This window comes from Salminus brasiliensis, chromosome 1, assembly GCF_030463535.1.
Source record: "Salminus brasiliensis chromosome 1, fSalBra1.hap2, whole genome shotgun sequence".
Taxonomy (NCBI): Eukaryota; Metazoa; Chordata; class Actinopteri; order Characiformes; family Bryconidae; genus Salminus; species Salminus brasiliensis.
In genome coordinates this window covers 14,954,538-14,981,655 of record NC_132878.1, presented here as the reverse complement: position 1 = coordinate 14,981,655, position 27,118 = coordinate 14,954,538, and the positions used below count along the sequence as shown (strand labels likewise).

Genomic DNA, 27,118 nt, shown 5'->3' with positions numbered 1-27,118 from the left:
TTTTTGAATTCAGAATCAGGGTTTATTTACATCAAGCTAGATCACATTTCTGAACACTGCATTCTAAGCTTTGCTGAAAGTGAAACTTGGTTAATGACACAGATTAAGCTCTTTTTTCTCCCCAGATGTAAAAAAAAAAACAAAAAACAAACAAAAAAAAACAACCCATGAACATACCAGCTACTGTTAGATCCTTCGCTGTAACTGAATATGTAACAAAGCCTTGAAATTATTATTTATTAATATTTTCTTAGAAAATGAGTTTGCAGTGCCTCTTGCAGTGGCCATGAAGTTTGATATGAAAATGTTAATGCAGACTGAACATCACCTGGTGCATTGCGAAACCTGTAGAGACATGTTAGAGGAGGATTCCTTGCGTGTGAAGACGTGAGTGAGTGAGTGAGTGAGTGAGTGAGTGTTGTCCAAGAAGGTTTTCTGGCACTATTCTAAATAGCTGCAGAGGCTGTTCACCGGGTTTGTCCTGCGGCACTGGGACTGGACGAAGGATTCTCCTGGTTGGAGAGGAATGGCGTGGGTTCATTCAGGTGGGTCAGAACATGCCGGCATACTGGACATGTGCCAGACTGAGGAAAAGAGCAAAATGCATTATTATAACAATATCAAAAACATACAGTTTGCTGTACATTATCAATGCAGCTGTGGGATCCCGATAGCAACAAAATGCTGCTATCTTAAGAGCTTGATCGCATGTATTTGCAACTAATTTGAGTAAGGCATTTAACCCCAGGGTGGAGGAGGGCTATTCTTTAAGTTGCAATCACATTTAGGAAAAGCCAACGGATAAATGCATGAAGAAAAAAAATGAGGCACTACAAAACATCTACAACCAGAAGCTTGAATGCTGTTCACAACTTTTCCTCAATTTCATTTGCTTTTCACCTTTAGCATAAACATTTAAACCAAACTCTCAAAACAAATTAAAATAAATGAATAAATGAATTTGAATGGAAGTCGATGTCAATGTTAAAATCTAATGCAACACACCAACAACCAGACACCTAAATACTGTTTACAACTCAATTTTCAACTGTTTCCTTAATTCTATTTTTATCTTAAAAAACAAACAAACCCTAGGTACTATAAAGGTTTTGCCATTTTTGTTATAATAATTTGAATGGAATTTTCCAAACAATCGCTCCAAACCTCCTTCCCTTCATCTCCTCTATCATAAACAGCTCTTTGTCGTCAGGTCAGGTACCATCGGCCTTCAAGTCTGCCAGTAAGCCTTGGTGTAGTGATGGATGATCAGTTATCGTTCTCAAGTCATGTTGCAAACGTAACTCGGTCCTGCAGATTTCTTCTGTACAACATACAGAGAATTCGACCCTTCCTCTTTAGAGAGACCACCAAGGTGCTTGTTCAGTCTCTCGTCACTTCCAGACTTGACTACTGCAACTCTCTTCTGGCTGGTCTCCCTCCGCGCACCATCAGTCCCCTGCAACTCATCCAGAATGCAGCGGCACGGGTCGTCTTCAATGTCCCAAAATTTAGCCATGTCACTCCACTGCTGCGTTCTCTCCACTGGCTTCCTGTAGCTGCCCGCATCAGATTGAAAACCCTGGCGCTGGCCTACAAAGCCAAGAACGGACCAGCCCCTCTTTATCTGATGGCAATGGTTAAAAGCCGATCCGCACCAAGAGCCCTTCGAGCTTCAAGTACGGCTCGGCTCGACACGCCATCCCTCAAAATCCGCGGAAGACAAGCGTCCAGGCTTTTTTCTGTCCTGGCACCAAAGTGGTGGAACGAGCTGCCCCTGGGTGTCCGAACGGCCGAGTCGCTCGCTGTCTTCAAACGCAAACTGAAGACCCACCTCTTCAGAGAGTACTTGGACGAATAGTTCTATGGTCGCCTTATTGTATTGTGTTTAGTAATGTCTAAGCTTAGAGGTATCTTTTGAAGTATTAGCCTATTCTAACTAGCGAAGGTTTTCTTGGGTAAATAGCAAAGCACTTTGTAAGTCGCTCTGGATAAGAGCGTCTGCTAAATGCTGTAAATGTAAATGTAAATAAAAAAAAACCATTATAATGCATTACCAATTTAAAATGGGCTTCCTACTCATGTATCTTTTACAAAAATGGATCTTCTACGGTCAAATAACCCGTTGTAGCGCCTGCACAAAAACAAAACGTCTCACCGTGCTGTAAAATATTTTAGTACTTATAATATATACTAAATGCAACCACATACAGTCAAGGCGCCAACTACTATGTATAACCATACAGTGGATGGAACTTGGTATGAGATTTACTACACCAACTGTACCTTTCTGAGCCATAGAGTGACGCACAGTTTGTGGAACATGTGGCGACATGGCAGCTGTGTTGCTATCTCCTCGTTGACATACTCACAACAGCAGATGGCACAACTCTGCTCTTGTCCTGCACCAAAAAAAAGGAGAAGGGTAAGATTAGGGAAGGAAGCCCCCAGGGTAAAGTCTCACTAAATGGGAAACTTCTTTAAAAAAAAAAAAATAAATAAATTTTATTAAATTGTATAATTAATTATTATTGTTTTTTATGCTTATTACAGACTCAGAATCAAGGTGTTTGTTTACATTCATTTGAATGTCTTTCTCCAACAACATCTGGGATCTGCTGATCATTTTATTATATTAAGCTGTTAAAAATATATAGAACTACTTTGAGAGAGAAAGTAGCAAGAAAGAGCAATGCTGTTAAACTCCTTACACCCTGTACATAGTCCCTTACTTCAAGTCTTCAGCCTCATAACTGCAGTACTCTCATAATTAACATCATTTATTTCATAGACCCTAAAATAGAACCCTGTGGGACTCCATAAATATACTAAACTGTTATGATTAATCACAGAATAATAGACATAGGGTTCATGCTACTGACAACACGTGCATTAATACATGCAGCCACAGGAGGGTGCCATAGCATCACTGAGTCAAGCCAGCATGATCCATGCATACTGATCTTGTTTATATTGTTGAAGTTCAGGAATTTATAGGAATTTATAATATTCGCATTTGCACTGACAGGCACATTTAGGTTACTGTTATTCCCAAATCTATCAGGGATCATAATATTTGAGATTCACTACACCTAGTAGTGTGTACCACACATAGTATAGTGTATGGTGGTGGTTCAGTAGTTAAAAACACTGGGTTAACCTGGGTTCATAAGCTGCCACTGTCGGGCCCTAGAGCAAGGCTCCTAACACTCTTTGCTTGCCAGGCGCCACAGTGAAGGCTGCCCACCACTCTGGGCACATGTGCTCACTGTATGCGTTTGCGTTCTAGTGTGTATTCACTGCATGCATGGAGGCCAAATTCCAACAGTGTCCATCTTTCTTTCTTAATAGCAGTAACATTCGTTGCTATACCCTTAGACTGCTGTTCTTGTACTTATATCTGCATCCTGTTTATTTCCTTTAGACCACATCTACACCCACCCAAAACAAACCACGCAGATTTCTATATTGTGGTAATGTTATGCGTTCTGCTTGTATGCTTATATCGGTCAACCCAACTGCTGGACTCCAGTGCCTAAATGACATTACTGGACAGTGGCTGGAATGCTGCTAACTGCACTATGGAACTTTGGTGAACAGGGATGGACAATGCTCACGAGAACTGAATAACACAGTGTTACCCAAGTCGTATTTGTGTAAAATCCTGTAATATTACTCCACTACCTCAGTGACAACTCGATCAGCATCCCCAGAAATGCATGTGAACAGCAGTTTCTTTAGGGGTCTCTCAAAGCGCAGTTTAAACTTCCCGACTGTTGGGGGAGCCCAGGAGCAAGAAATACCAATTCTCCAAAACGCTGCTTCAAGTGGTGTTCTTGCATGTTGTAGATAAGACAAGAGGGACGTGGTCCATCATACATCATGGCTTACCTCTGTGGTCGTCCAGCACTATAATGTTAGGTAAGGAATCAATGATCTGCTCTGAGGCTGGAGGATGAGCCTGTTCCACATCTATGGCCAGTGACTCAAGATGTGCTAAAGCTGCCTGTTACACAACACAATAGATGACATCAACACAAAGAGAGAGTTTTGAAAACAAAGTTATACTAAATTTGGCTTTTTAAATGCATATAGAAACAGAAATAAAGAACTTTTGAAATTTATGCAGGACAGTATCTTGTATCTTTAAAATTTTAAATCATTCAGATCAGGTAAATACATGGATCAAAGTCATGAGGGCTCACCTCTTTATTATAAAAACAGGCAAAACAACTGCAATGTTAATAATAAATACCACAGGAATATTGATCTAATCGTTTGCACAGTTACTGCCTGCTGATTTCCCACACTGCTCTACAGATGATGTACAGCTGCGCTGCTGAGTAACGGTCACATTCTTGAACTCCCACTCTGCTTGTGCCAAAAGAACTCAGTCAGACGTCACTTGCGAAAGAGTTAAGAACAGGCATTTCCCAATCCCACTGTTTAAAAAGCTGACCGCCCCGTTTCTTCGGCTGTAGCTTGTTAAGTCCCATTTAACAGCAATAGCTGCAGCCAAGCACTTTCGGTAGTTGTTTATAATTATTTTAGGATACCATGCAGAGATTTTGGTGCACTGCTACAGCTCAGTGACATTTGGGGGCCTTCCAGCATGAACCATCACACTTCACAGTTCGTATGAGATTTAAGTCTTTTGCCAGACATAACCGGGCCCACGTCAATAAAAATGAGACTCATTTATGTGTTTCTTTGCAAACCGTTAGCATTCATTCGGTTCCTGATTGGCAAAGGTTTTCACCCTGCTAAACTGCCATGGATTCCATTCTTGTCCAGTGAACTTAGCTGAGAAAATGAGGGGCCTGCAGTTGTTTAGAAGTTGTTCTTTGACGATTTTACATCTTGCTCTTGGGAAAGATTTTGGGAGGGTGTCCACTCCTGGGAATATTCTCCTTTTGGCCAGTTTGGCTTTGACAGTTTGTTGGAGTTGAAGATGCTTAGAAATGGCTTTGTAACCTATATTTTCTATAGCATAACTAAAAGCCTACTCTGGTTCCAAAGCCCACGTTAAATTTAGATTGGACAGGGCCGGCCCAAATCAATGCCGGCTGTTAATTAAAGCACTTAAAAACCATCAGCTAAACAGTTGAAAAGTGGGCACAATTGGGTGTTGTGACTGCACAATGACCCCGCACAGTTCAAAGGTTGTTAGTTGAATGGATTAATCAGGCTAACATTAAGCTTAGATTAGAATGGCCTTCCCAAAGGCCTGACCTCAACACCAAGGTGCAACTTGCTTTAAGGGACAATTAATCGAATATTAATTGTGCTGCAATTTTGACCTGGTGCTTTGACCTGGTAATTTCATAAAGCCCCCCCCAGGGCAAAGAAATAACAGAAAGCCCAACATGTTTATTTTGCTAATATTGTGGCTTTGAGCAAGCCAAGGAAGCCCATCATGACAACACTGGCCATGTGTCTCAATGTCTCACTTAATTGCTCAACACATCAATACGCAGAATCCAATACCAATCTGTTTAATCTTACCTCCATGGCCTGTGCAAGTCGTTCCTCTAATGCCATATAAGTAAGTAGCTGAGGATGGTCCACATAGGAGATTGCCTGAGCCATGCCAAAGCCTTCTTCAAAGTCATCCAACAACCTAAAAAACAATATTCACACAAATCGGCACAAGTTCACAATTTAAGAATTTAAGGTCACACTGAAAGAGCAAACATTGAAAGGTATGTTATTATATTTTCTTTACATTTGATAAAGACATTCTATTAATATTACACCCTATCAACACCCCTTGATATCAAAAGAAGCGGTACAAGATAAGGGGCCCCATCTTACACCCTGCGCGAGGCAAGTCGCAATGCTCATTGCTATCTTACACCCGGCAGCACCCTATTTTCACACCTTCCACTTGCGTTGTTTAAATAGCAACGGTGCTTTAATATATCTATGCCGATGGCCGTGGTGGTCTTGAAGTGAGGTGTGTTCAGGTACATTTCTGGCATATTGCCATCTTGGCAACGGAAAACACAGGTGCGCCACTGACTAAAAACAACCTAGGCAGACGTCAACACTGACTTAGTACATGCCTATTGCACTTTTCTATCCGCACGAGGCATACTTTTCTGTCCTTATGATAGCAATGACACACTGACATGCCCTAAATTGTATATACAAACATCTGGACAGGCACTTTATCACACACAACTTGAATTTCAGCTTTAAAATAAAACACTTCCAGACCTCCACTCGGTGTCCAGATCTTCACTCATGCTCGAGTCATCCTCTAGGTTGTTGCTACTGTCCATGATGAAGAGGCCTGGGTGCACAAACTGACTCTCGCTTTCTGGGTTCTCATCACTGCTGCTTCCTGAATCCTCGTTACATCTTAGCCATGGAATTTCACCGTCTTCCAGAGGAGTCTGTTCCCTGGAAAAGCATTACATACCGCACATAAGCACAGAGGAAAAGATGGAGGAAAATAAGATGTGCTTTTAAGTTTCAAGGAAAAAAGGAATTTTTGGAACATTTTGAACATTTGGGCTTTCCTTGGTCAAATTTGTTTACGTATGTATTTTCTTTTGCTTTGCACAATTTTAGAGTGAAGAAAAAAAAATACAAGGAACACCATGCAAACATTTGGGCACCACAAGAGATCTGAGGTCTGAGGTAACTTTTACCAAGGTCTCAGACAAAGCTTTCAAAGCTTTATAAAAACTCCATGACTCCACAACCTTGTCCCAACATTCACCATGGACTCCTCTAAGCAGCTGTGAAGCAACTTTCTGTCAACAATGTAGATAAAGGCTACAAGAACATAGCAAAGTGTTGTCAAGTAGCTATTTCCTCAGTTTTTAGTGCAATTAGGGCATGGCAGTTAACAGGAATTGTGGAGATCAAGTTGAGGTCTGGAATACCAAGAAAACTGCTTGTAGAAAGACAACTCAAAATCACCTGACAAATATGACCTTCATGGAAGAAGAAAACCTTTCCTGCATCCTCACCACAAAATTCAGCATCAGCCATTTTTAAAAGAACATCTAAAACAAGCCAGTAGCAGGACACAAGACGTGTGGATTAAAGTTAAAACTGATTTTTAGCCACAATGAGGTAAAGGTATTTTCCATTGAAAAAGGATGCAGCCAGTGGCAAAGGGAACATTTCACTGGTAGAAGAAAGAATGGATTCAATTAAATTCCAGCAAATTCTAGCACATCACACACACTGTCTTTAAAAAGGTGGATGGCTTCCACAGCATTATAATGGCTGTAAACACACCTCAAAATACACAACAGACTACTTCAAGAGGCGCAAACTGAAGGTTTGCAATGGCCCTTACAGTCCACTGACTGATCATCAAAAAATTGTGGACAGACCTCAAAAGAGCAGTGTATGAAAGACAGCCCAAGTAATCTCGCTTAAAATATTAAAGAAGTGTGTCATCTTTTACTTGCTTAGCTATTCACAGTAAAATAATTTTGACCAGGGGTGCCCAAATGTTTGAATCCCACTAAAATGATAAACATTAAGCTGTGTTGGGTCTTTATATTCGACACTAAAACTGAGTGAATTCTAGATCATCTGCACTCACTCCTGCGTGAGGCTGAGTGGGGGAATGTCTTCCAGGCTACTGCTGGAGCTGGGCAGCTCATCCAGGCCCGGCAGCGTCTCCCAGCTCTCCTCGCTGGAACGCTGCTCCTTTTCCAACCCGGAGTCTGACGTCCATGAAGCAGACCATTCACCTTCACTGTACACCGAGCTGCCACCGCCCCCCCAACACACAGACACAAGCCTCTTTTAAGTACCACATTAATCTTCTTACCTGCAGAGTCTAAACTGGCAAAACAGAGCTCCACAGGCTCGGCTAAAGAAGAAATCGTGTGCCACTGTACATCATAGTGCTTAGTCAACAAGTTCGGATTAAGATTCATAGATAGATTATACTACAGATTGCCTCATTTTTAATTACTTAACATTTTAAAGTCACTACTAAAGATTTGTACAGCTAAAATCCTTACTGAACAATGGGCCTCATTCACCAGCCTCATTCACCAGCTTTCCTAAGAATTTTCTTAAATTTGTCCTAGTCCTAGCAAAAAAGTGTCATTGTAAATTGAACAAATCCCAAACAAGAAAACACTGGTGAATACCAGAATCTTCATAAACAAACAAACATGCATAAGGGAATTTGAAGCAGGGAGGAAGCAGTGAAAAGTTTCTTTTTAGAGGTGCTGTATACGACTTTAATTTAATCTATTTGTAAAATACACTTAAAGTAAGTAAAATTCAGAGAAATGTATCAAACCTGTTCGATTGCTGGAAAACGGACAATGTCCATATTTAGCCTTTGGCTCAGTAATTGGAAAACAAAGAAAGTGGCTTGGACTGAGAAACTCATCACTACAGGGGGCATTTTAGATGGAGACAGAGGAAGGGGGGGGGGGCAGAGGAGACTGTGTATCTGGGACATGCTTACATGTTGAACTACAAAAAAAAGTTCTTAGATCAGATGAGGGTGAAGACACGCTTAAACACTGGTGAGGCCATAGAGAGACCTCAGAACGTTGAAAAGCATTAAAAGGGATGAGGATCTCGCTCTTCCTGCTCGATGTTTTACAGAAATAGCTCAATTTCATCCTGTTTGCGAATGTTTGTGATTAATAATTACAGCAGCAATTTAAGCAACAGTTTTCTTACCCACACCCATGGCAAATGAATTTGGGGGGGGCGGAGCTTCTGAAGAAGCACTGAATGGAGGGGTGTGTTTATTTTGCTGTGGAGTTGAAAGATCAACAGTCGCCCTACAGAGTCGTATACAGCACCTTTAAGAACAGTTGGTGAATAAGGCTCATTATTTTTTCTTAAACTTTAAAAGGGTAATGGCATCGTTATTCTACCTCTCTTCCCCTTTTTCAGGTGATGCACATTTCTCCTCCAAGTCCTCTAGATCTTCCCAGAAGTCATCGTCATGTCCATCATCATCATCATCATCATCATCATCATCCTTAATGTTTAATTTGCTGTCACTCTCTGCCAGTTCTGTCTTGCCAACGGTGCATTCACCAGGAGGGAAGTTGAAAAGGAAATCTGTTGTGTGTGGGAGCACTGAAGGAGGAACTGGGCCACATGACCTCTTGACAGATTTTGGAGCTGAGGTCCAACTCTCTTGCTCCACCTTCGAGTGCTCTGTTCTGTTGCGATGGCCTTTACTTGTCTGCTTGCGGACCTTTGGCCTGACCACCATTTCCGACTGAACTCCTCCCGGCATGCTGGAGGATTCTGGGTCTATACAGGAACATGGTCCACCACTATAAGTTGATTCAGTGTCTGTCTGGATTTTTCCCTGATGATCACATTTACCACTGGTTTGTTCAGTCCTCTTGGAATGCGCATCCCCTTGCTTAGGTTTAGAAAGCATCTCTTTGGTTAAGCAATCCGAAAATGTGCAGAAATCTCCACACATGCATGCATGAGAGCGACCAAAGTCATCAAAGTCTTTCCCAAGGTCACAAATCATGTCTAGCCTTTTTTGAACGACACAAGTCTGTTCTGAGCTCCAGCCTTCCTCCTCACCACCGCTGCTGTCCGGTTCATAGGAATCAATGTTCACAAAGCTCAGGACGCTCGCGCTAGCCAGCTTCCGGTCCACCTCATCCTTGACTGCCCAGGCACTGGCGCTATTCGTAGTATGTGTATGATCACTCCTCCATTTCTCACAATCCATTGTCTTGCGAGAAGAGGGTGTCGCCCTGTTACACTCATCCTGACTTGTCTTTGTCTCTTGGCCTGCAAAATTGGAGGACAGCGCTGGGAAACTGTCTGGAATCATTGAAGAAATGGTTTCTGTTGAAAGAGCTGAAGAGAGAATATGTTTAATTAATACATTTGTTTAAAAAAAACCTAAAAACTATATCCACAAAATGGCATCTTTATAGAAGAAGGAGAAACCTTCTGTCATTTATTTATTATTTTTGCTGATTTACAGAAACAGCTCAGTACTGTTTCCTCCTGTCTGTGAATGATGTTTGTGATTGATAATTAAAGCAGCCATTTTAGCAACAGTCCTATAATTACAGACTGTGGTCCATCAGTATTCTTTGTAAGCCTTCTTTCACCCTGTTCTACAATGGTCAGGACCCCACAGAGCAGATATTATTTGGGTGGTGGGACATTCTCAGCACTGCAGTGACACTGATGTAAAGATGGCGTGTATATTTAAAAACTTGTATATGAAACAGCTATAATTTAGCTGATGTACTGCAAGGGTGTTAACGGTCAGGTGATTTTTATTTGCTTCTGTTGTTATTGTTAAATACTAAAAAAGACAACATTTAAAAAATCAGGATGGGTTAAAAAAATACAATATCCAATTACCAACCAAGGTTATTATGAAATCAAACCACTGATTACACACTGATTTTATCCAAACATAATCAAGTGCTGTATCTCTGTGCTGATTCATACCAGTGGCGTGCTCCCCATGGACACTGCTCATCTCCACCTCCTGGCAATCTGCACTGGACAGGGTTCTGTGCTTGTATGGGGTGGGCCTGAAGCTGACATATGCATGCCTCCGGCCATATCTTTTCCCAGTGATCGACTGGTAACCCCCAGCTGGTTTGGGCCAGGATGGCTTGCCTGCTTCCTGACCCATCTCTATGTAGAAAACGGAAAAGAAAAACTTATAATTTATAATGAAAATTTATAAAACAAATGAAACAGACAGAACAGACATCCAGGACAGGGGTAAAGTTAGAAGATAAGGAGCTATACTGATGGTAATATGCTATATGCTGCACAGGGTAAGTGATCTGCACTGGACGGCCAGTCCAGAAGGTACAAATCCACCCCAGGATTTTGTTCCAACTACCTGAGCAGCTCTGCTGCAGCTAACTAAGCCAAGGCAGCTGGAACATAAACCTGGGGTGGATTTTTACTTCCTGGACCTGGATTTGCCACCTCTGGTACAGGATTATTAAGAAAACATTACTCTCGCTTATTCTCACGTATTTTTAAGTGGCACAAGATGGCATTACGTAGCTAGCTAACTTAATACTGTCCATTTTTTGCACAGGAGGAAGCAAAACTGCCAGATTAGCATTCATTAGCCTTCCTTTTGCTAACAACAACAACAACAACAGCAGCAGCAGCAGCAGCAGCAGCAGCAGCGTTAGACAGCTAGACGGCTAGCTAACTAATACTAGAGCTTATGTTGACTAACTAACGCTGGCTAGCCTTTAAGAAACATAACCCAGTACTCGACATTTCCGCCTCCTTGGCTTCACTCGTCACGTTATAAAAAGTCCATATTAACAGGCTAAACTTCCCCCAGGGCCCCGTTATACTTGTAGCAAGCCACCTAGCACTAGCCTGCTTATCGAGAGCTAAACTTTCGGGCTGTTAAGCCTCACAGCCTGCAGTAAATGGCTGAGAAGGGTGTGATCTGTTATCACTATCTACAGCACCCTCCTACAGTCTGTGTCGTCCAGGTACAATCCGAGCATCTATTTAACAATAAAGGCTTTTACCAGGCTTTCTGTCTCCCTCTTGTTAAAACGACTCAGCGGACGTCACACGCAAACTTCAGAGTCATATGACAGACATCCTCCAATGCTGGTTCAGCAGACAGGCTTAGGGGGCTGCGCCGGGAGACGAGGTGGAGCCCCTTCCAGCCTCCGATTACAATGAACCCTCCTTTCCTATTTACTTTCCCTTGGGTTGCTTGAGGCGAGCAGTATATCCGGGTAATTTGCTGTGGTGACGTTGGGTGAAAGCCACCCCTCTAATGCTGCCTTCAAGTCCTCCTCAATTTTTGTTTTTAATATTTAGAGCTGGGGAATATAGAGATTGTTTTTGGTCTGTAAATACAGAGATTCTAAAAAATCAATGTAGAAAAATTATATTTAGAAACTTAAAACATTGACTCGATTTAATAAACAAGCATTCCTTTGATGTAATGGATTATTATGTTGATTTAAAAATCTTTTAAATTTCTTTGCAATAAATTTCTCCATAAATATGAATAATAATCCCATTATTAAGTCAAAACAATATAATTATTTAAAGCACAGTAAAATCACAAAATACATTTAGCTAATCCTCATTCTGTGCTGGTGTTTTTGCCTGTCTTCAAAGACCAACAGTTTCTCATAATCCAGTAAAATCATTTGCAGGATTTGCAAACTACCACATATTGGTGGATATTTGTGAATTTGGCAACTCCATTTTTTTTTTAACTGTTGTTCATCTACCATAAATAAGTAAATATACTGTACACATATATACAAATATATATACACATCAATTTCTATTCATGTTTTTAAATCCCATTCATTCTGTCACCTTTAAAACAGAAAATGTATCATTCCTTTACTTAACAATGTTTGAAATAGCATATGCAGACAGTAATTGCATGGTACTAGATAACCATGGTCTTACACATTTCAAAATTATACACGGCCTCCCAGTTGGCCAGTAGGCTAAGGGACTGCCTCTACAATCGGAGAATCATATGCAGATGGTTGTGTATGCAGATAGTTCACCAATTAACTATGGAGATCATTTTGTAATTAAGATACCGTTTTGAGCACAGAAGAAGTTGATATAATTACATTGAAACATTGTGTATTTATTTAATCTAAACTTCCCACCTTTCTCTGTTATTCAGTGGAACTAAAAGAAAAGCTGTACCTACTGCCCGGTTTTTAACTTAAAATAAATACAGCGCCCTCCACAATTATTGGTACCCCTCATTAAGATGTGTTCTTCTAATACATTCATTTTTTTAATATAATATTGGACAACTATACAAAAAAAGAAAAAACAACCTTTAATTCATGTGCATTTAAAAAATAATCCCACATTAAGAAAAAATTAAGATTTCCGTGAAATCATGTGTGCCACAATTATTGGCACCCCTGATGTTAATACTTTGTACAACCCCCTTTTGCCAACAAGACAGCACTTAATCTTCTCCTACAACATTTCACAAGATAAGAGAAAACAGAAAATCGTCCAGAGTCCTGGATCCTCTCCTATGCACTCTCCTCTTCAGCTCAGCCCACAGGTTTTCATTTGGGTTGAGGTCTGGGAACTGAGATGACCATGGTAGGAGCTTGATTTCGTGTCTGGTGAATCATTTTTGTGTAGATTTGTTGATTATCTTGTTGAAAGACCCAGGAACGACGCATCTTCAGCTTTCGGGCAGAGGCTTTAAAGATTTCAAATGTCATGCATCCTTACAAGGTTCACAGGCCTTAGGAAGAGAAACAGGCCCACAGCATCACAGATTCTCCCCAATACTTTACAGTGGGCATGAGGTGCTTTTGTGTTATGTCAGACCCACTTAGAGTGTTTGTTGCCAAAAAGCTGTATCTTGGTCTCATCTGACTAAAACACAGGGTCCCAGTTGAAGTCCCAGTACCGCTTAGCGAACTCCAGACGTTTACGCTTATGCTTGTAAGTGAAAAAAAAAGGCTTTCTATATGCCTGCCTCTTGAGCAGCTTGTTGGCATGTAGATAGAGACTTTGTGACTCTAAGATGCTACTGTTTGATGCAGGTCTCTAACAGTGAGCTTTGGAGGACTTTTTACTTCTCTTACCATCCTCCTCACTGTGCGAATATCCAGGCCTGTCTGCCGCTGATTCAGTTGTATAAACTTCTTGATAGGTGCAGGCGAGTGACAGTTTCTTGTAGCCATTGCCTGACTTATGAAGGGCGACACACATGTGCCTTCCTTCAATGGTGTGTTCTCCTGTCTTTCCCATGTTGAAATAAGCCTCAGTGTCACATCATATTTATACCCCAGGGAAACAGAAAGTGATGAATTAATAATGAAAGATACTAGATACTCTGATCAACTTTATAAACTACAGTATGAATGACACAAATGTCATTTATTTTCTAGAAATTGTTAGGGGTGCCAATAATTGTGGAACAGGCAATTTTATGAAAAATAATTATTTATTAGTCAGGGATTTTTAATACACTTGAATTAAAGGTTCCATCATTCTTCACTTTTCAGTGTGAGATTATGCTTCTGCAATAAAATGTTTTTTATGTTTCTGACACATCATAATCAGTGGTGCCAATAATTGTGGAGGGCACTGTATATTATATAATAATGTATTTATGTATTATTATATATAAATTATAATTATTATATTATATATAATTGCTATGGCTGTAGTATTCAGCCCATTACCTAAAATGTTCATAACTAATATATATATATATATATATATATATATATATATATATATATATATATATATATATATATATATAGTTCAACTATAATATATATTTATTTCATTATTTCATCATGTACATAAAAGTAATAAAAAATAATATTTTACCACTGTACTTTATTGCCACAAACATCATGAACCCATTAAGACGTAATGATTTAGTAATGGTAAGAAAAGGTGATGATATTGGTTGGATAAAAGAGATGTGTGAGGGTAAAGAACCATTAAATTGCAACAAGTTCCTTAAGCCTTTAAGACGTTCTTCACACTCTCACATCTCTTGATTTTTAAGAAATCTAATTTTTTCTTCTATGGCATGACTGAGTTTGACTAGGTAGAGTTTAGGTAGACGGCCTGCGCAAACACAAGCAGCTTCAGCAGACTCCTCTACCAGTTTTGCCAGTTTAGCCAGTAGAACAGCATGAGGCAGGTTAGTTATGAGGGAAACAACACCCTGTGCTGTGAAGATGTGTCAAAACACAGAAGCTAAAGAACTGCAGAATGAAAGGATGAATTCCAGAAAGCAAAAATACAACAGACAAAAGCGAACGTTATGCCTTTTATGTCCATAAGCACCGTGCTGTTATACTCAGCTCTTTTTATACCATATTCTATAATCTATCCCGTCGTCATTGCAACTTAGTCGTAGTCTTCTCTCTGCACTACCCGGTAACATCACTGCTGTCCAATCATAACCATATGCATTTATGTCCATTTTTCATTTTATATTAGCTGCTCTGTACACTGTATGGATCATTCTGAATGAATAGACTAATATTAAAGCTCTATAATACTTGGAATAAACTCATCTTTTCTATATATTGTGAATATGCTATGCTGTATATTTAGTATATTTATGTATATTTATAATATTTAGTTCTGTAGATTTAGTATATTTGTGTATATTAGTATATTTATATATTTTTTAAATATGCAATGCTGTATTTTTAGTATATTTGTGTACATTAGTATATTTATATATTTTTTAAATATGCAATGCTGTATTTCTAGTATATTTGTGTACATTAGTATATTTATATATTTTTTAAATATGCAATGCTGTATATTTAGTATATTTGTGTACATTATTATATTTATATATTTTTTAAATATGCAATGCTGTATATTTAGTATATTTAGAGTATGTACCAGTGTTTTACCACAAGCACTTCAATGCATGAATGTCAAATAAACCTTGACTTGACTTGTTGAGTTGAGTTGACTTGCTGAGTTGAGCTGAGTTGTTGAGTTGAGCTGAGTTGAGTTGTTGAGTTGAGCTGAGTTGTTGAGTTGAGCTGAGCTGAGCTGAGTTGACTTGTTGAGTTGAGCTGAGCTGAGCTGAGTTGACTTGTTGAGCTGAGTTGAATTGAGCTGAGTTGACTTGTTGAGCTGAGCTGAGTTGGTGAGTTGAGCTGAGTTGAGTTGAGCTGAGTTGACTTGTTGAGCTGAGTTGAGTTGTTGAGTTGAGCTGAGCTGAGTTGACTTGTTGAGCTGAGTTGAATTGAGCTGAGTTGACTTGTTGAGCTGAGCTGAGTTGGTGAGTTGAGCTGAGTTGAGTTGAGCTGAGTTGACTTGTTGAGCTGAGTTGACTTGTTGAGCTGAGCTGAGTTGGTGAGTTGAGCTGAGTTGAGTTGAGCTGAGTTGACTTGTTGAGCTGAGTTGAGTTGTTGAGTTGAGCTGAGTTGACTTGTTGAGCTGAGTTGAGTTGAGTTGAGTTGAGTTGAGTTGAGCTGAGTTGAGCTGAGTTGTGTTGAGTTGACTTGTTGAGCTGAGTTGTGCTGAGTTGACTTGTTGAGTTGAGTTGTTGAGCTAAGTTGTTGAGTTGAGCTGAGCTGAGTTGAACTGAGTTGACTTGTTGAGCTGAGCTGAGTTGAGCTCAGTTGAGCTGAGTTGAGCTGAGTTGAGTTGAGCTGAGTTGACTTGTTGAGCTGAGCTGAGTTGAGCTGAGCTGAGTTGAGTTGACTTGTTGAGCTGAGTTGTTGAGCTGAGCTGAGTTGAGCTGAGTTGAGTTGACTTGTTGAGCTGAGTTGTTGAGCTGAGCTGAGTTGAGCTGAGTTGAGTTGTTGAGCTGAGTTGTTGAGCTGAGCTGAGTTGAGCTGAGTTGAGCTGAGTTGAGTTGTTGAGCTAGGTTGTTGAGCTGAGCTGAGTTGAGTTGAGTTGTTGAGCTAGGTTGTTGAGCTGAGCTGAGCTGAGCTGAGCTGAGCTGAGTTGAGTTGAGTTGTTGAGCTGAGTTGAGTTGAGTTGAGTTGAGTTGAGTTGAGTTGTTGAGCTGAGTTGAGTTGAGTTGAGTTGAGTTGAGTTGTTGAGCTGAGTTGTTGAGCTGAGTTGAGTTGAGTTGTTGAGCTAGGTTGTTGAGCTGAGCTGAGTTGAGTTGAGTTGACTTGTTGAGCTGAGTTGTTGAGCTAGGTTGTTGAGCTGAGTTGAGTTGAGCTGAGTTGAGCTAGGTTGTTGAGCTGAGCTGAGTTGAGGGGTTCATAATTATCATGAGATGTTTTTGTCGGTAGGCGGCGCACTTTCTCATCCTCGTCATGAAACACTTGCTCAGTTAAGTAGCGCAGTAGAGCAGTAGGGCAGTGAAGGACGGGGGCAGGCTTGTCAGTGGTGTAGTCTATTAGTCGTCGCGATTTGCTGAATCACACAAACTCTTCCGCCTCGTTCAAAGTTTGAGGAAGCAGAGGCTCAGTCAGGTTATGGCTGCCGAGCTCACGCTTCTGTTTGCAGATGTTCTTCCTAAGTTTGCACGGCTGCTATGAGCTTAGACTAGTCAGCACTTCCTCGAGTATTTAGAAGAGTCGTCTTGGGATTTTTCATCGTGTCATTCATGACCATTAAGAAGCTCAACTTGTTCAGGACTGCATGATCACTGACTGGCGGCGTTTTCCTGATGCTACACTAGAGAACCCGGAGAACCCAGAGAACCCAGAGAAATGAAGCTCAGCAGACAGTTCACAGTTTGTGGCAGTGCCGTGTTCTGCGTGGTAGTATTCTCACTGTACCTCATGTTGGACCATCTGCAGTTAGACCATGTGAAGAGCCCCAGCAATGGAGGAGGATTTCAGAACGTGAGTGTTTCCTTCCTTCCACATTTCTGTGAGAATACCTCTGTAAACGCGTTAGTGTGGACTGTGCGACCTCCATACCCCCCCCCCATTATTGAACCCTATTGATTCCTTAGGTTTGCTGTTGCAGCCTGTGAAAACCTGCCTGCACAGCATGTACTTTCTTTCCAACTTCATTTGCATCATATAACAGTGTACCTTACAACGTTAAAGTTATTTATCTGCTTCATTATTTGTGTAAATATTTAAAAATGATGAATAACATGTGCAGTAATAGCACATGGGAACAAGAAGTTGTTGACAGTTGTCAATCATGGCCTCCCTTCCAGAAAACTGTGGAAAAGGCCTACCTGCTGGTAGTTCTGAGGACATCATCTTCAGTACTTCTGTCTTGACAACACTGGTCGCCTCGAAATAATAAATAGCAATAAACTTCATTTCTTTGGACTTTTTTTTACTCTTTGTACCTGATCAGTGAACTCTCTGAACTGTCCGTAGTATCTAACATCCTGGAGAAAGATAAGACTGTGATACAGGTCTTCAAAGGGCCCAGATCCTCCAGGTTTCCTATTTTTAGGTTCTCTTTTAGATTTTGTGTATTTTTTTTATCATTCATTTTATACGTCATAATTTATTTTTGCACTCACTCTCAGTCCTCTTCGTCCCTTCTGAGACATAAGGGACATATTTTTACACACTTCTCTAAAATTAATGGAACATTATGTAGCATGTCTACCTTTATAACAGCACTTTCAGGATCATGTTGATGCTACACTGACTTGTAACAGGGAGAATGGCCTCTCTGTCATTGCCACTCCGGGCCTAAAACGCTGCCACTGCACTGCTTAACTTTTTTTTTTTGGAGCTCAGAAGTACTCAGAAGCAGTTGTTTTTTTTGTGTGGGTGTGATAGACACCATTATCTCACAATGCAGAGAGAAACGGAAAGAGAGGAGCTAATCATTTGTGGAGCAGTTATTAGAAAAAAAAAACAAAACGTGTTAGTATGTTAACATTTTGTATTCTAATCTGCCAAACCTGCACTATGAAGATATAGATAGTATAGGGTCTATACCTTAATATTAGTAGTGTACAATTGGGACGCAGCCTGTTTCTGTTATTGTGCCTTTAAGACGAATATATGGATTTAAACTTATATTTTGATTGGCTGTCTAGTATTGAGCCCCATTGAATAGGCGCTCAGAGCTGAAACACGTCTGATGCTCCCTTTAAATCGTGTTGGAAATGTTGCATTTAAGAGATGAGCACACAAATCCAATGTCTAACTTAAGTTACTGGACTCTGATTGTCAGCACCTGTCAGTTTTCCATATTGGGGGGTCCTGTGACCGTGTTCGAAAGAGTAGGTTGCAAAAAGCGGTATTTGTGGGGAAAGTATAGCCTGAGTTAGGCTGCTCTTATGATACGCTACATTTATTTATCTACCAGCCATAGTTTTTTTACAGTGATTACAGTTATTTTGTTTACTTGTACTTTCAGGTTTGCTCTATAATACACAGAAACACACGAAACAAAAAAGTCACTATCACTTTTTTCTTCCCCCAATTTTTCTTTAGGGGCAGTTGGGTTTGCTTCAGGACAAAGTAGACCACCTTGAAAGACTGCTTTCAGAGAATAACAAGATTATTGCCAACATCAGGGATTCTGTGATTAACCTGAGGAAGTCAGTCAAGGGTGGCAAAGACTTTCTGGAAGCTGGAAACCAAAGCGAGAGTTTGGTGGACCGGCTACCCTCTGCTCCACTGAAGGTGCCCATTCCCTCAGAGGACTGCCAGTTGTCTGCTCGCACCTATTCCAAGGCTTCAGATTCAGTGCAGGTATGATGTAGAACCAGACTGAAACTGCGATACTAGTAGGAGTTTTTAAAGAGTTTTTCTGTAGTTTAACGGTTATTTTTAAAGAATGTATTATTATTATTATTATTATTATAATTTATTATAATTATATTTTTTATTATTACTTTTATTTCCAATACCAATATCTACATTTCTACCGGTACCAACCCTGACTTAAATACTGGATAACTGGCTATAAATCCTGGTTTTTATAGTGTTCCACTTTTTATAGGTTGCACTTTTTTATATTGTATCCCAAATAAGATGTATTAAGCTTGAAAAGAACAGCATTTACTGGTTGTGTAACTGCACATTTGAAATGTTTCAGAGCTAGGAAGAAACATGTGCAAGTAGGGAAGCATTGCACAGCTTATTCCTTATATATATTATATAATATATATAACATATATATCCACAAATTTCTGATATTTAAGTCCGGGGTCTGTGAGAGCTATTCCAAAAGCTTCAGTTTGTGTCTCTTCAGGTATTCCATGGTGGGTTTTGAGGTAAATTTCAGATCATTATCCTGTTAAGAACACCATCCTCTTTTTAGCTTCAGCCTTTTAACCGATGGTTTGACATTTCTATCCATGCTTTTCTCCACCTGTGCAATATTACCAGTGCTAATGGCAGCAGCACAGCGTCATTCAACCCTTCAACCCTAAAGAACCCCAGTGCTTCATATTGAGGATATCGTCAGTGCTTCCTTCTTACGACTCATTCATGAAGATTGTTTAGGCAAGCAATGCTGCACAGTGGAACAGTGCACTACCCTCTTGGCTCAAGCTAAAAGCTAAAACATCTTAGAGCTGTTACTTGGCCATCATACGAGGATAAGGGGAAAGTTTTCTTGGCCTTCCAGATCATACCTTGACCACCACAGTTGGTGACGTGCCTCAGGCTGGAGTTGCTAATCAAGGTTTAACACTGTGTCAAATGAAAAATAAGCTTTTGCAACACTTTTTGCAAAACTTTAGTTTTTTTCTTTTTTTTCATTTATTTTTTAATCCCCATCAAAAATGTTGTGAAAGACAGACTAACGTGCATTAGGTGTTTTGTGTGTTATTTACTTCTTCATTAGAAAACAACAAAATGTGTAATTTGGCCAAGGGTGCCCATAATGTTTGCATAACATTTGTAAAAGATTTCCTGCGCATAAGGCCTGGATTGTCAGTGCACACACACACACACACACACACACCTCTCTATTTTTAATTTAATTTAATTTATTTATTTTTACACCTTTTTATCCATATGTTTCCACCACAGGTCTCATTTGAACAGGGTATCTTCACAATATTCTGAATTTCCTGTGGCAGACATATCTCTCTTGTAATTAGAACAAGCTGGGCTATGATTAAAGCTGCTGCTTGACCCAAATGTGCTTGCATGATGTTCGGACACGTGTGTCCATGAAAGCTGTTCCACTGATTATTTATGGTTTTGATTTCAGATGTTGGATGTGTATGAACTGCTCAGGTTTGATAACCCTGATGGTGGTGTGTGGAAGCAAGGGTTTGATATCACATATGAGGAGAACGAATGGGACAATGAGCCTTTACACGTGGTGGTTGTTCCCCATTCACATAACGACCCTGGTAAGTCTCTGTAAAACGACCTTGGTAAGTCACAGTTGAACAGACCTGAAAACGGCCATGAAAATGAGTTTTGGTGCCGTCACAAAGGACTCAAATTTCAATTTTGACCCGGCACCCTCCCTAAGCCATTGTATCTTTTTTTTTAACCTTTCATTTCAGTTCAGTGGGGGTTAAGTATCACAGTCACATTCTGCTCCTACAGTGTCAGAGCTAGGAAGTCCTGAGGGGTTTGGAGTGGGGTTACATTTTAAAAAGCACGGTCTGTATGGAAACAGAGTAGGTTGATAGATACATTAATTTACATAAATTGGTACCGCAGTTCGGCAAGAGTAATAATCATGTTGTATGATAAAAGACCTGCAAAAGTTTTTAGCCCCTTTTATAACTGATTATTCTTACATATGGGTTGGGTAATTGGCAGTCTAAATTGGGGAACAAATGGAAGAAAATCGGATAAAATTAATATATTAAAAAAAAAAAACATATTACTCTTTGTTTCTCTGGATAAGAAATGTCATATGTTTTAATACTAGCCATCAAACACTTTATTAAGTAGAAGTGATTTTTCTTTTATCTTAGAAACTAATAAATTATTGCTGAGTTTACACTTATTAAGGATATTGGCTTATAATTGAAATCTGCTTCCATTTCTCCAAAGACCTACATTCTAAATTTTAGCTATCATTGTTCAAACTGTGAATCTGAAGAAAATTTGTACAAATTAAAACCAAAGAGCATTTAAAAAATGTGATAAAAAATAATAATAGTAATATCACAGTGAGTACTGTTGGGTCAATTGTGTGGAGATGTGATCTGATCTGATCATTGTGCCCAGGCACTTCTTGGACAAGGCAGTCAAACCAAGGAGAACTTGATGAAAGCCACAAAAGGCCAACCATTACTTAGCAGAAGCTAGAGAGTTTTGTGGCTGATTGGAGTGATCAATCAATATGCATACAACTGTATGACCGGGTTGTATGGGAGAGTGGCAAAAAACCCCACAAAAATGTTAATACAAAAAGCATCAAAGCATGAATGTACTAGAAGGTTTGTGGTTAGATGGACCAACATTGAGGTGTTTGGCCACAATTCAACAGACTGTGTGGCAGAAACCTAACAATACCCCTTATTCAGGAAACATGATCCCAAAAGTGAAGTATGGGGGTGGCAGCATCATGTTTCCAGGATGCTCTTCCTCAGTAGGGACTGAGCATTGTTTAGCCCTTTGTGAGTGAGTTCTGTCTGTCTGACGATCTGCACAGAATGAGCTCGTTTAGCACAAGCAGTGGGGACTTTTACAGTGTGACCGTCACTCAGCAGATCAGCTGTACATCATCCATAGAAGGATGTGGGGAATCAACAGGCAGTAACTGTGCCGAAGAAATCAAACCATGAATATTCATTACTTGTTATTATAGCCATTTTTATGAATTAGTGAAGCTTTTTAACTTTGAGTTTAACCAGCATTTAGCTACACTTTGTCATTTAAACGTGCATGTGGAGCGCAAAACGAGCAAGTGTGTGACCGGTATGACTCACAAACTTTGAAACATGCTGTGTTTCAGCAGTGTTGTAGAGACCTGCTGTTTGCTGGGGGAAGCAGGTTAGATAAACTAGTGGAGCTAAAGCTGAGTGTTGCGTCACGTTTGAGCTGAACGTTCTACGTCCAACATTCCAAAAACCGCCGGTGGGGCCGTGCTAACCAGGGACCAGCCACTGCAAATCCCTCTGGTGGGACCATATTTGGTATAGGGCGATATATTGAGACAACCTGCTCTGTTCAGCTTAAAAAAAGAAAACCAGATGCAGGAGAAACGCGTCTAAAAAAAAAAAAGGGGGAAATTGAACAACCAAAATGTGAACATTCTGTCGAAGTAAGATCTTGACTCAACCAAGTATCTGGCAATATTTGACAGTTGTGGTTCACTAGTGTTATCCTACTAACCTAAACAACCTGGAGCAAATCTGCCAGAAACTTACTCTTACTTAGCTGAAGGGGTTGAATGCTTATTCAAGCAAAATTTTTTTTTCAGTTCATTTGACTTTGAAATTTAACCTTATTGATTTGCATTTAAGCCTGGTTGGAACAAGCTGTATAAGTATCATTTGTAATCCTAATAAAGCTTGACAACTTTTAAGTGACTTGAAGGCAGTGTGTATGAAACTGAACATCTGGCGTTACATTAAGGTATTATAGTACATCCTTAAAAGCAAAGGTTCCTGATTCCTGGCTCAGATATTTGGTTATAGTGAAAAACATTTTATTGGTGTAAAAGTGGTTTATATACTGGTTATATTATGTGGACAAGCTTTTACTCTGAAAGGCTGTTTTGGTTCTCTATGGAATCACACTTATTATTATTTTTTTTTTTTTTAAGTCTGAGCTCTGTTATGAAGAGCATACTATTGTGGTTTCACAGAACAACAAGCCAGTTCAGTTCTGCAAAAACAGGAAGTTCATTTCTAGAAGGTCAGTTGTGACCTGACCAGTGCAGTTCACACATCCAGTGATGTGTGGAAGAAAAGGAAGGAAGTTCTGGGCAGAGAAAGAAGAGATTGAGCTGGTTGTCTTACAAATGTATTTCAAATTATGTGACTTTGTCGGGAGGACAATAGATTAGAGATTTAGGCACATTGTTTTTGAACATTTTGGATTTTAAATGTTTGCAATTTGACCAAAGCATTAACCCAACCTCCTCGTTTCTACACTCATTTTCCACTGTATTGGCTCAGTTTACCATAGAGGAACACTTTATAGTTATATAAGTCCTATAGACTGTAGTCTGTCTGTTTCTCGGCACCCTGTTCTTTTCAATTGTCTGGACCCCACAGGACCACCACAGAGCAGCTGTTATTTGGGTGGTGGATCATTCTCAGCACTGCAGTGACGCTGACATGGTGGTGGCTTGTAGGTGTGTCTGCCACACTGGTTCGAGTGGATCAGAAGCAGCAGTGCTGCTGGAGTTTTTAAACACTCTGTTTACCTCTACAAGGTGGGCCAACTAGGTAGAAGTGTTAAAGTCAGAGACAGAAGCTCATCTGTTGCTGCACAGTTTGTGTTGGTCATCCTCTACTTCTTCATCAGTGCTCACAGGACGCTGCCCACAGGACACTGCTGGCTGAATGTTCTGTCTGAAGCACTTGTACCAGCACAACACACCACCACATCAGTGTAACTGCATTGCTGAGAACGACCCACTACCCACATAATAGCTGCTCTGTGGTGGTCCTGTGGGGGTCCTGCCCTTTGAAGAACAGGGTGAAAGGAGGCTAACAGAGTATGCAGAGAAACAGATGGACTACAGTCTGTAAATATAGCTAGAACTACAAAGTGCTCCTGTTTGGTGAGTGGAGCTGATAAAAATGGACAATGAGTGTTGAAACAAGGAGGTAGTGTTAATGATATGGCTGATCGGTGTATGCTTTGCTTAGAAAAATAAAGAGGCCACATTAATGTGCACATGAAGTCCTGGCTAATGGTTTTAGGGCAAGTGAAAATACACCTGCAAGTTAAACTGGTCATGTTAGTTCTAGAGTTACAGGCCTGTGATTCTTGCACATGTGGATGCGCATACACACACATACTCACAGCACTGAGAGCACTCTCAGTCATGGCCCTTTTGTTCCTTGCTCAAATTCCTGACATGTACAGTAACCTGATCTACAGCAGATACATTTGTATCAGAATTTGTCTTAGGAAAAGGAATAGTTTCAAACTGCAGCAGAAACCAGTCAGCCAGAGGAAATATTCTATCACTTCTGATTAAAATCCTCATCCATCAAATACCATGCAATACCTTCAGCAAACTTTCGTTAAATCAAAAGGACTGCTGTATATCACCACCACCATTATAATTTGTTACTGTTACTCTGATGGAGTCAACTGCACAGAACGGTGTCATCAGAATAGAGGTGTAGCTTTCAATCCATAATAAAGTGGCAATATCATTACTATAGAAATTGGCCCAAGGATCGAACCTTGAGGGAACCCTTCTTAGTTACTAGTAGCAGCTCTCATTAAGTATGAGAGTCGTTTAACACATTATGTATGTTGTATTGTAAAGAAATCACAGAAAAGTAACATTTTGTTTATTTTTTGTTGTTGATGTTGTAGATCAGTCAGTTTTCCTAGTTTTGAATGTATTTAAATTAAAGAAAAGAGTCCAGACCAGGTTAAACCCTGCATTGCATTTTTATTGAAGTGGAGAATCTCCCTTCAGATTGTTGTGTAGTCTAGGCTTAATCCCTGTTCTAAAAACTGATGCTAGAGTTTTCCTTCAAATTCCTTCTCTGGTCAGGCTGGCTGAAGACTTTTGATGACTACTACCGAGACCAGACACAACATATCTTAAACAACATGGTGGTGAAGTTACATGAAGACGTACGCCGCAAAATGATTTGGTCTGAGATCTCCTACTTTTCTAAATGGTGGGACAACATTGACAGCCAGAAGAAGGATGCAGTGAAGAAGTAAGTAACCTTTCTATGATGGCAAAATGATTATCCATTTATTCACATATGTAGAATGAATCCATTGCACATCAGTTCCAAATGGTTATTCGTGGGTGGATAGGAGAAGGCACATAAAGATGATTATGTTTGTGTGAAATCAAATTTAGTGCAGGAATTGCCCTATAATGATGTTCATAAAAGACACAAACAAATTCATTATGTTGTTAAGTCCATCTTAAGTCAGTCTCAGCAATTGTAATAAGGAATGCCAGATATTAAAACAATACATGATTCAATGAAAACACAAAATTTAAGAACAGTCATTTTTTTAAATAAAATTTGCTAAATAACTTCTTCCTGATTACACCAGCTTAATAAGAAAGCTAAATAAATACATCTGTATTTAAATCAATAAGGAAACTGTTGTAAAAGGAACTTAAAACATATAAAAATTTAACTATTACATAATAAAGCACAAAGCTGATTAGAGATGGTGAGATGTTCGAAGTACAAAATGAAGTTGACTTGCTGGAGCACTGTAGATAGAAGCAGATTATCCCAATTCAGAAAAACTCGACACCTGAAGGGTGATCCAGCCACTGGGACACGAGGCTGATAGTAATTAGCATTTTTTTTGTGAGCATTGTTGTGACGTGTGATGGCATATGACCACTGAGTGCTTTGTAAACAAATAGAAGCCAGTGTGTTTCCGCACAGCCAGAGATGAGCAACCAACCTTTTTATAGAGTAAACAATGCTGGGTATTGTAGGGGTCTCCAGTAATGAATCTTGAAGCTGAGTGATATACAGAATCTAATAATATAATGGTATTGGTGGATATTTGTAAACAAATCATCATAATCTGGGATAGACAGTGTTGCTTTAACAGTATTTTTCCATGTGTGAATCAGAAAGCATGTTTCGTTTTAATACAGCAAACTAGGTTTTTGCATCAGTTTACCTGCAAGATTATTATATTATCATTATATATTATATGTGGCAGCTAAAAGTAAAATGTAAAGTTCTGCTTGTAAAGCCTTAAAGTAACAAGGTACAGTTTGCAATCAAATATTGAGTCAATATTATTATGATAGACATTCAATATATTTACGATGCTCTGCCCAAGGATTGAACCTTAAAGGGACTTGTAGATTTCTGAAAAATATGGACTGATCAATGAAAAGCGAGTGTGGTATTACAAATAGGGCTATATTTCTCTAAAACCAGATTCATACACAAAACAGAAAAAAAAGAGATTTAAATGAGTAAAAGCTAAAAACCTTTTCTTGAAGGTTCCTCAGAGCACCTTAAGAGGTTTCTCCACAGTTTCAAACGAAATAATCTCCAAAAGTTCCTCAAGGATCTTAGACTTTCAGCAGTATACTGTGAGAAGAGAAAGAGTGGATTGCAGAGATGTGGCGCCGTGCTATAAGAAAGCTTCTTAGCACAAAAGACGACTAAGGGATGGAGGAATGCAGCCAAATACAGAAACCTCCTTGAAAAAAGCCTTCTCTAGAGGGCACGCAGACTCCGACTGAGGAGACAGTTAATCTTTCAGCACAGCAATGACCAGAAGCAGACAGCCAATACAACTGGAGTGGCTTCAGAGCAAGTCTTTGAATGTCCTTGAGTGGCCCAGTCAATTTCAGACTTCAAGCCCTTTGAACACCTGTGGCAAGGGGAATTCTATCCATTCAGAAACAAGTCTGCTACACAAAGTGTGCAATGAGTAAATGGGTCTGAATACTTTGCTATTCCACTGTATATGTGAGTTGTGTTCTTGTTTAGTTTTTGCTTCTGCTTAGGAATCCAAAAAAACTGAAAGACGCCTTATTTCCATTTTTGCAGTCTTTAGAAATGTCTCCAGTGCTTTTAATAAACAAATAGACCAATAACACACTGGCCTTTCACCAGTTTTTTTAATGAGTGCTT

At 39.8% G+C, this 27,118-nt stretch overlaps 2 protein-coding genes across 2 annotated transcripts in view; one reads left to right on the top strand and one right to left on the bottom strand.

Annotated features, from left to right (window-relative positions):
• On the bottom strand, positions 1–11,589 carry pja2 (praja ring finger ubiquitin ligase 2). The gene is made up of 9 exons (XM_072672693.1): positions 11,502–11,589; positions 10,438–10,629; positions 8,871–9,828; positions 7,565–7,732; positions 6,217–6,402; positions 5,503–5,617; positions 3,889–4,003; positions 2,284–2,399; positions 1–584 (listed from the first exon to the last, which is right to left on the bottom strand). Exons 2-9 carry the CDS (start codon positions 10,625–10,627, stop codon positions 468–470), a joined length of 1,965 nt encoding a protein of 654 aa, XP_072528794.1. The 5' UTR covers positions 10,628–10,629; positions 11,502–11,589; the 3' UTR covers positions 1–467.
• Positions 11,590–16,855: 5,266 nt separating this feature from the next.
• man2a1 (mannosidase, alpha, class 2A, member 1) overlaps positions 16,856–27,118 on the top strand; it is a 34,805-nt gene continuing 24,542 nt past the window's right edge. The window contains exons 1-4 of the mRNA XM_072672681.1: positions 16,856–17,285; positions 18,858–19,118; positions 20,590–20,734; positions 25,033–25,204. Coding sequence (XP_072528782.1) covers positions 17,151–17,285; positions 18,858–19,118; positions 20,590–20,734; positions 25,033–25,204 — 713 coding nt within the window. The 5' untranslated portion in view covers positions 16,856–17,150. The remainder of the gene's footprint in view (positions 17,286–18,857; positions 19,119–20,589; positions 20,735–25,032; positions 25,205–27,118) is intronic.

Excerpts from the sequence above, each read along its gene's own strand:
- pja2 (XM_072672693.1), bottom strand. The coding sequence starts at position 10,627 with ATGGGTCAGGAAGCAGGCAAGCCATCCTGGCCCAAACCAGCTGGGGGT. Across the intron at positions 6,403-7,564 it reads CCACTCAGCCTCACGCAGGA|GGAACAGACTCCTCTGGAAG; the intron begins GTGAGTGCAGAT and ends ATGCTTTTCCAG. Across the intron at positions 4,004-5,502 it reads GACTTGCACAGGCCATGGAG|GCAGCTTTAGCACATCTTGA; the intron begins GTAAGATTAAAC and ends GTTGTGTAACAG.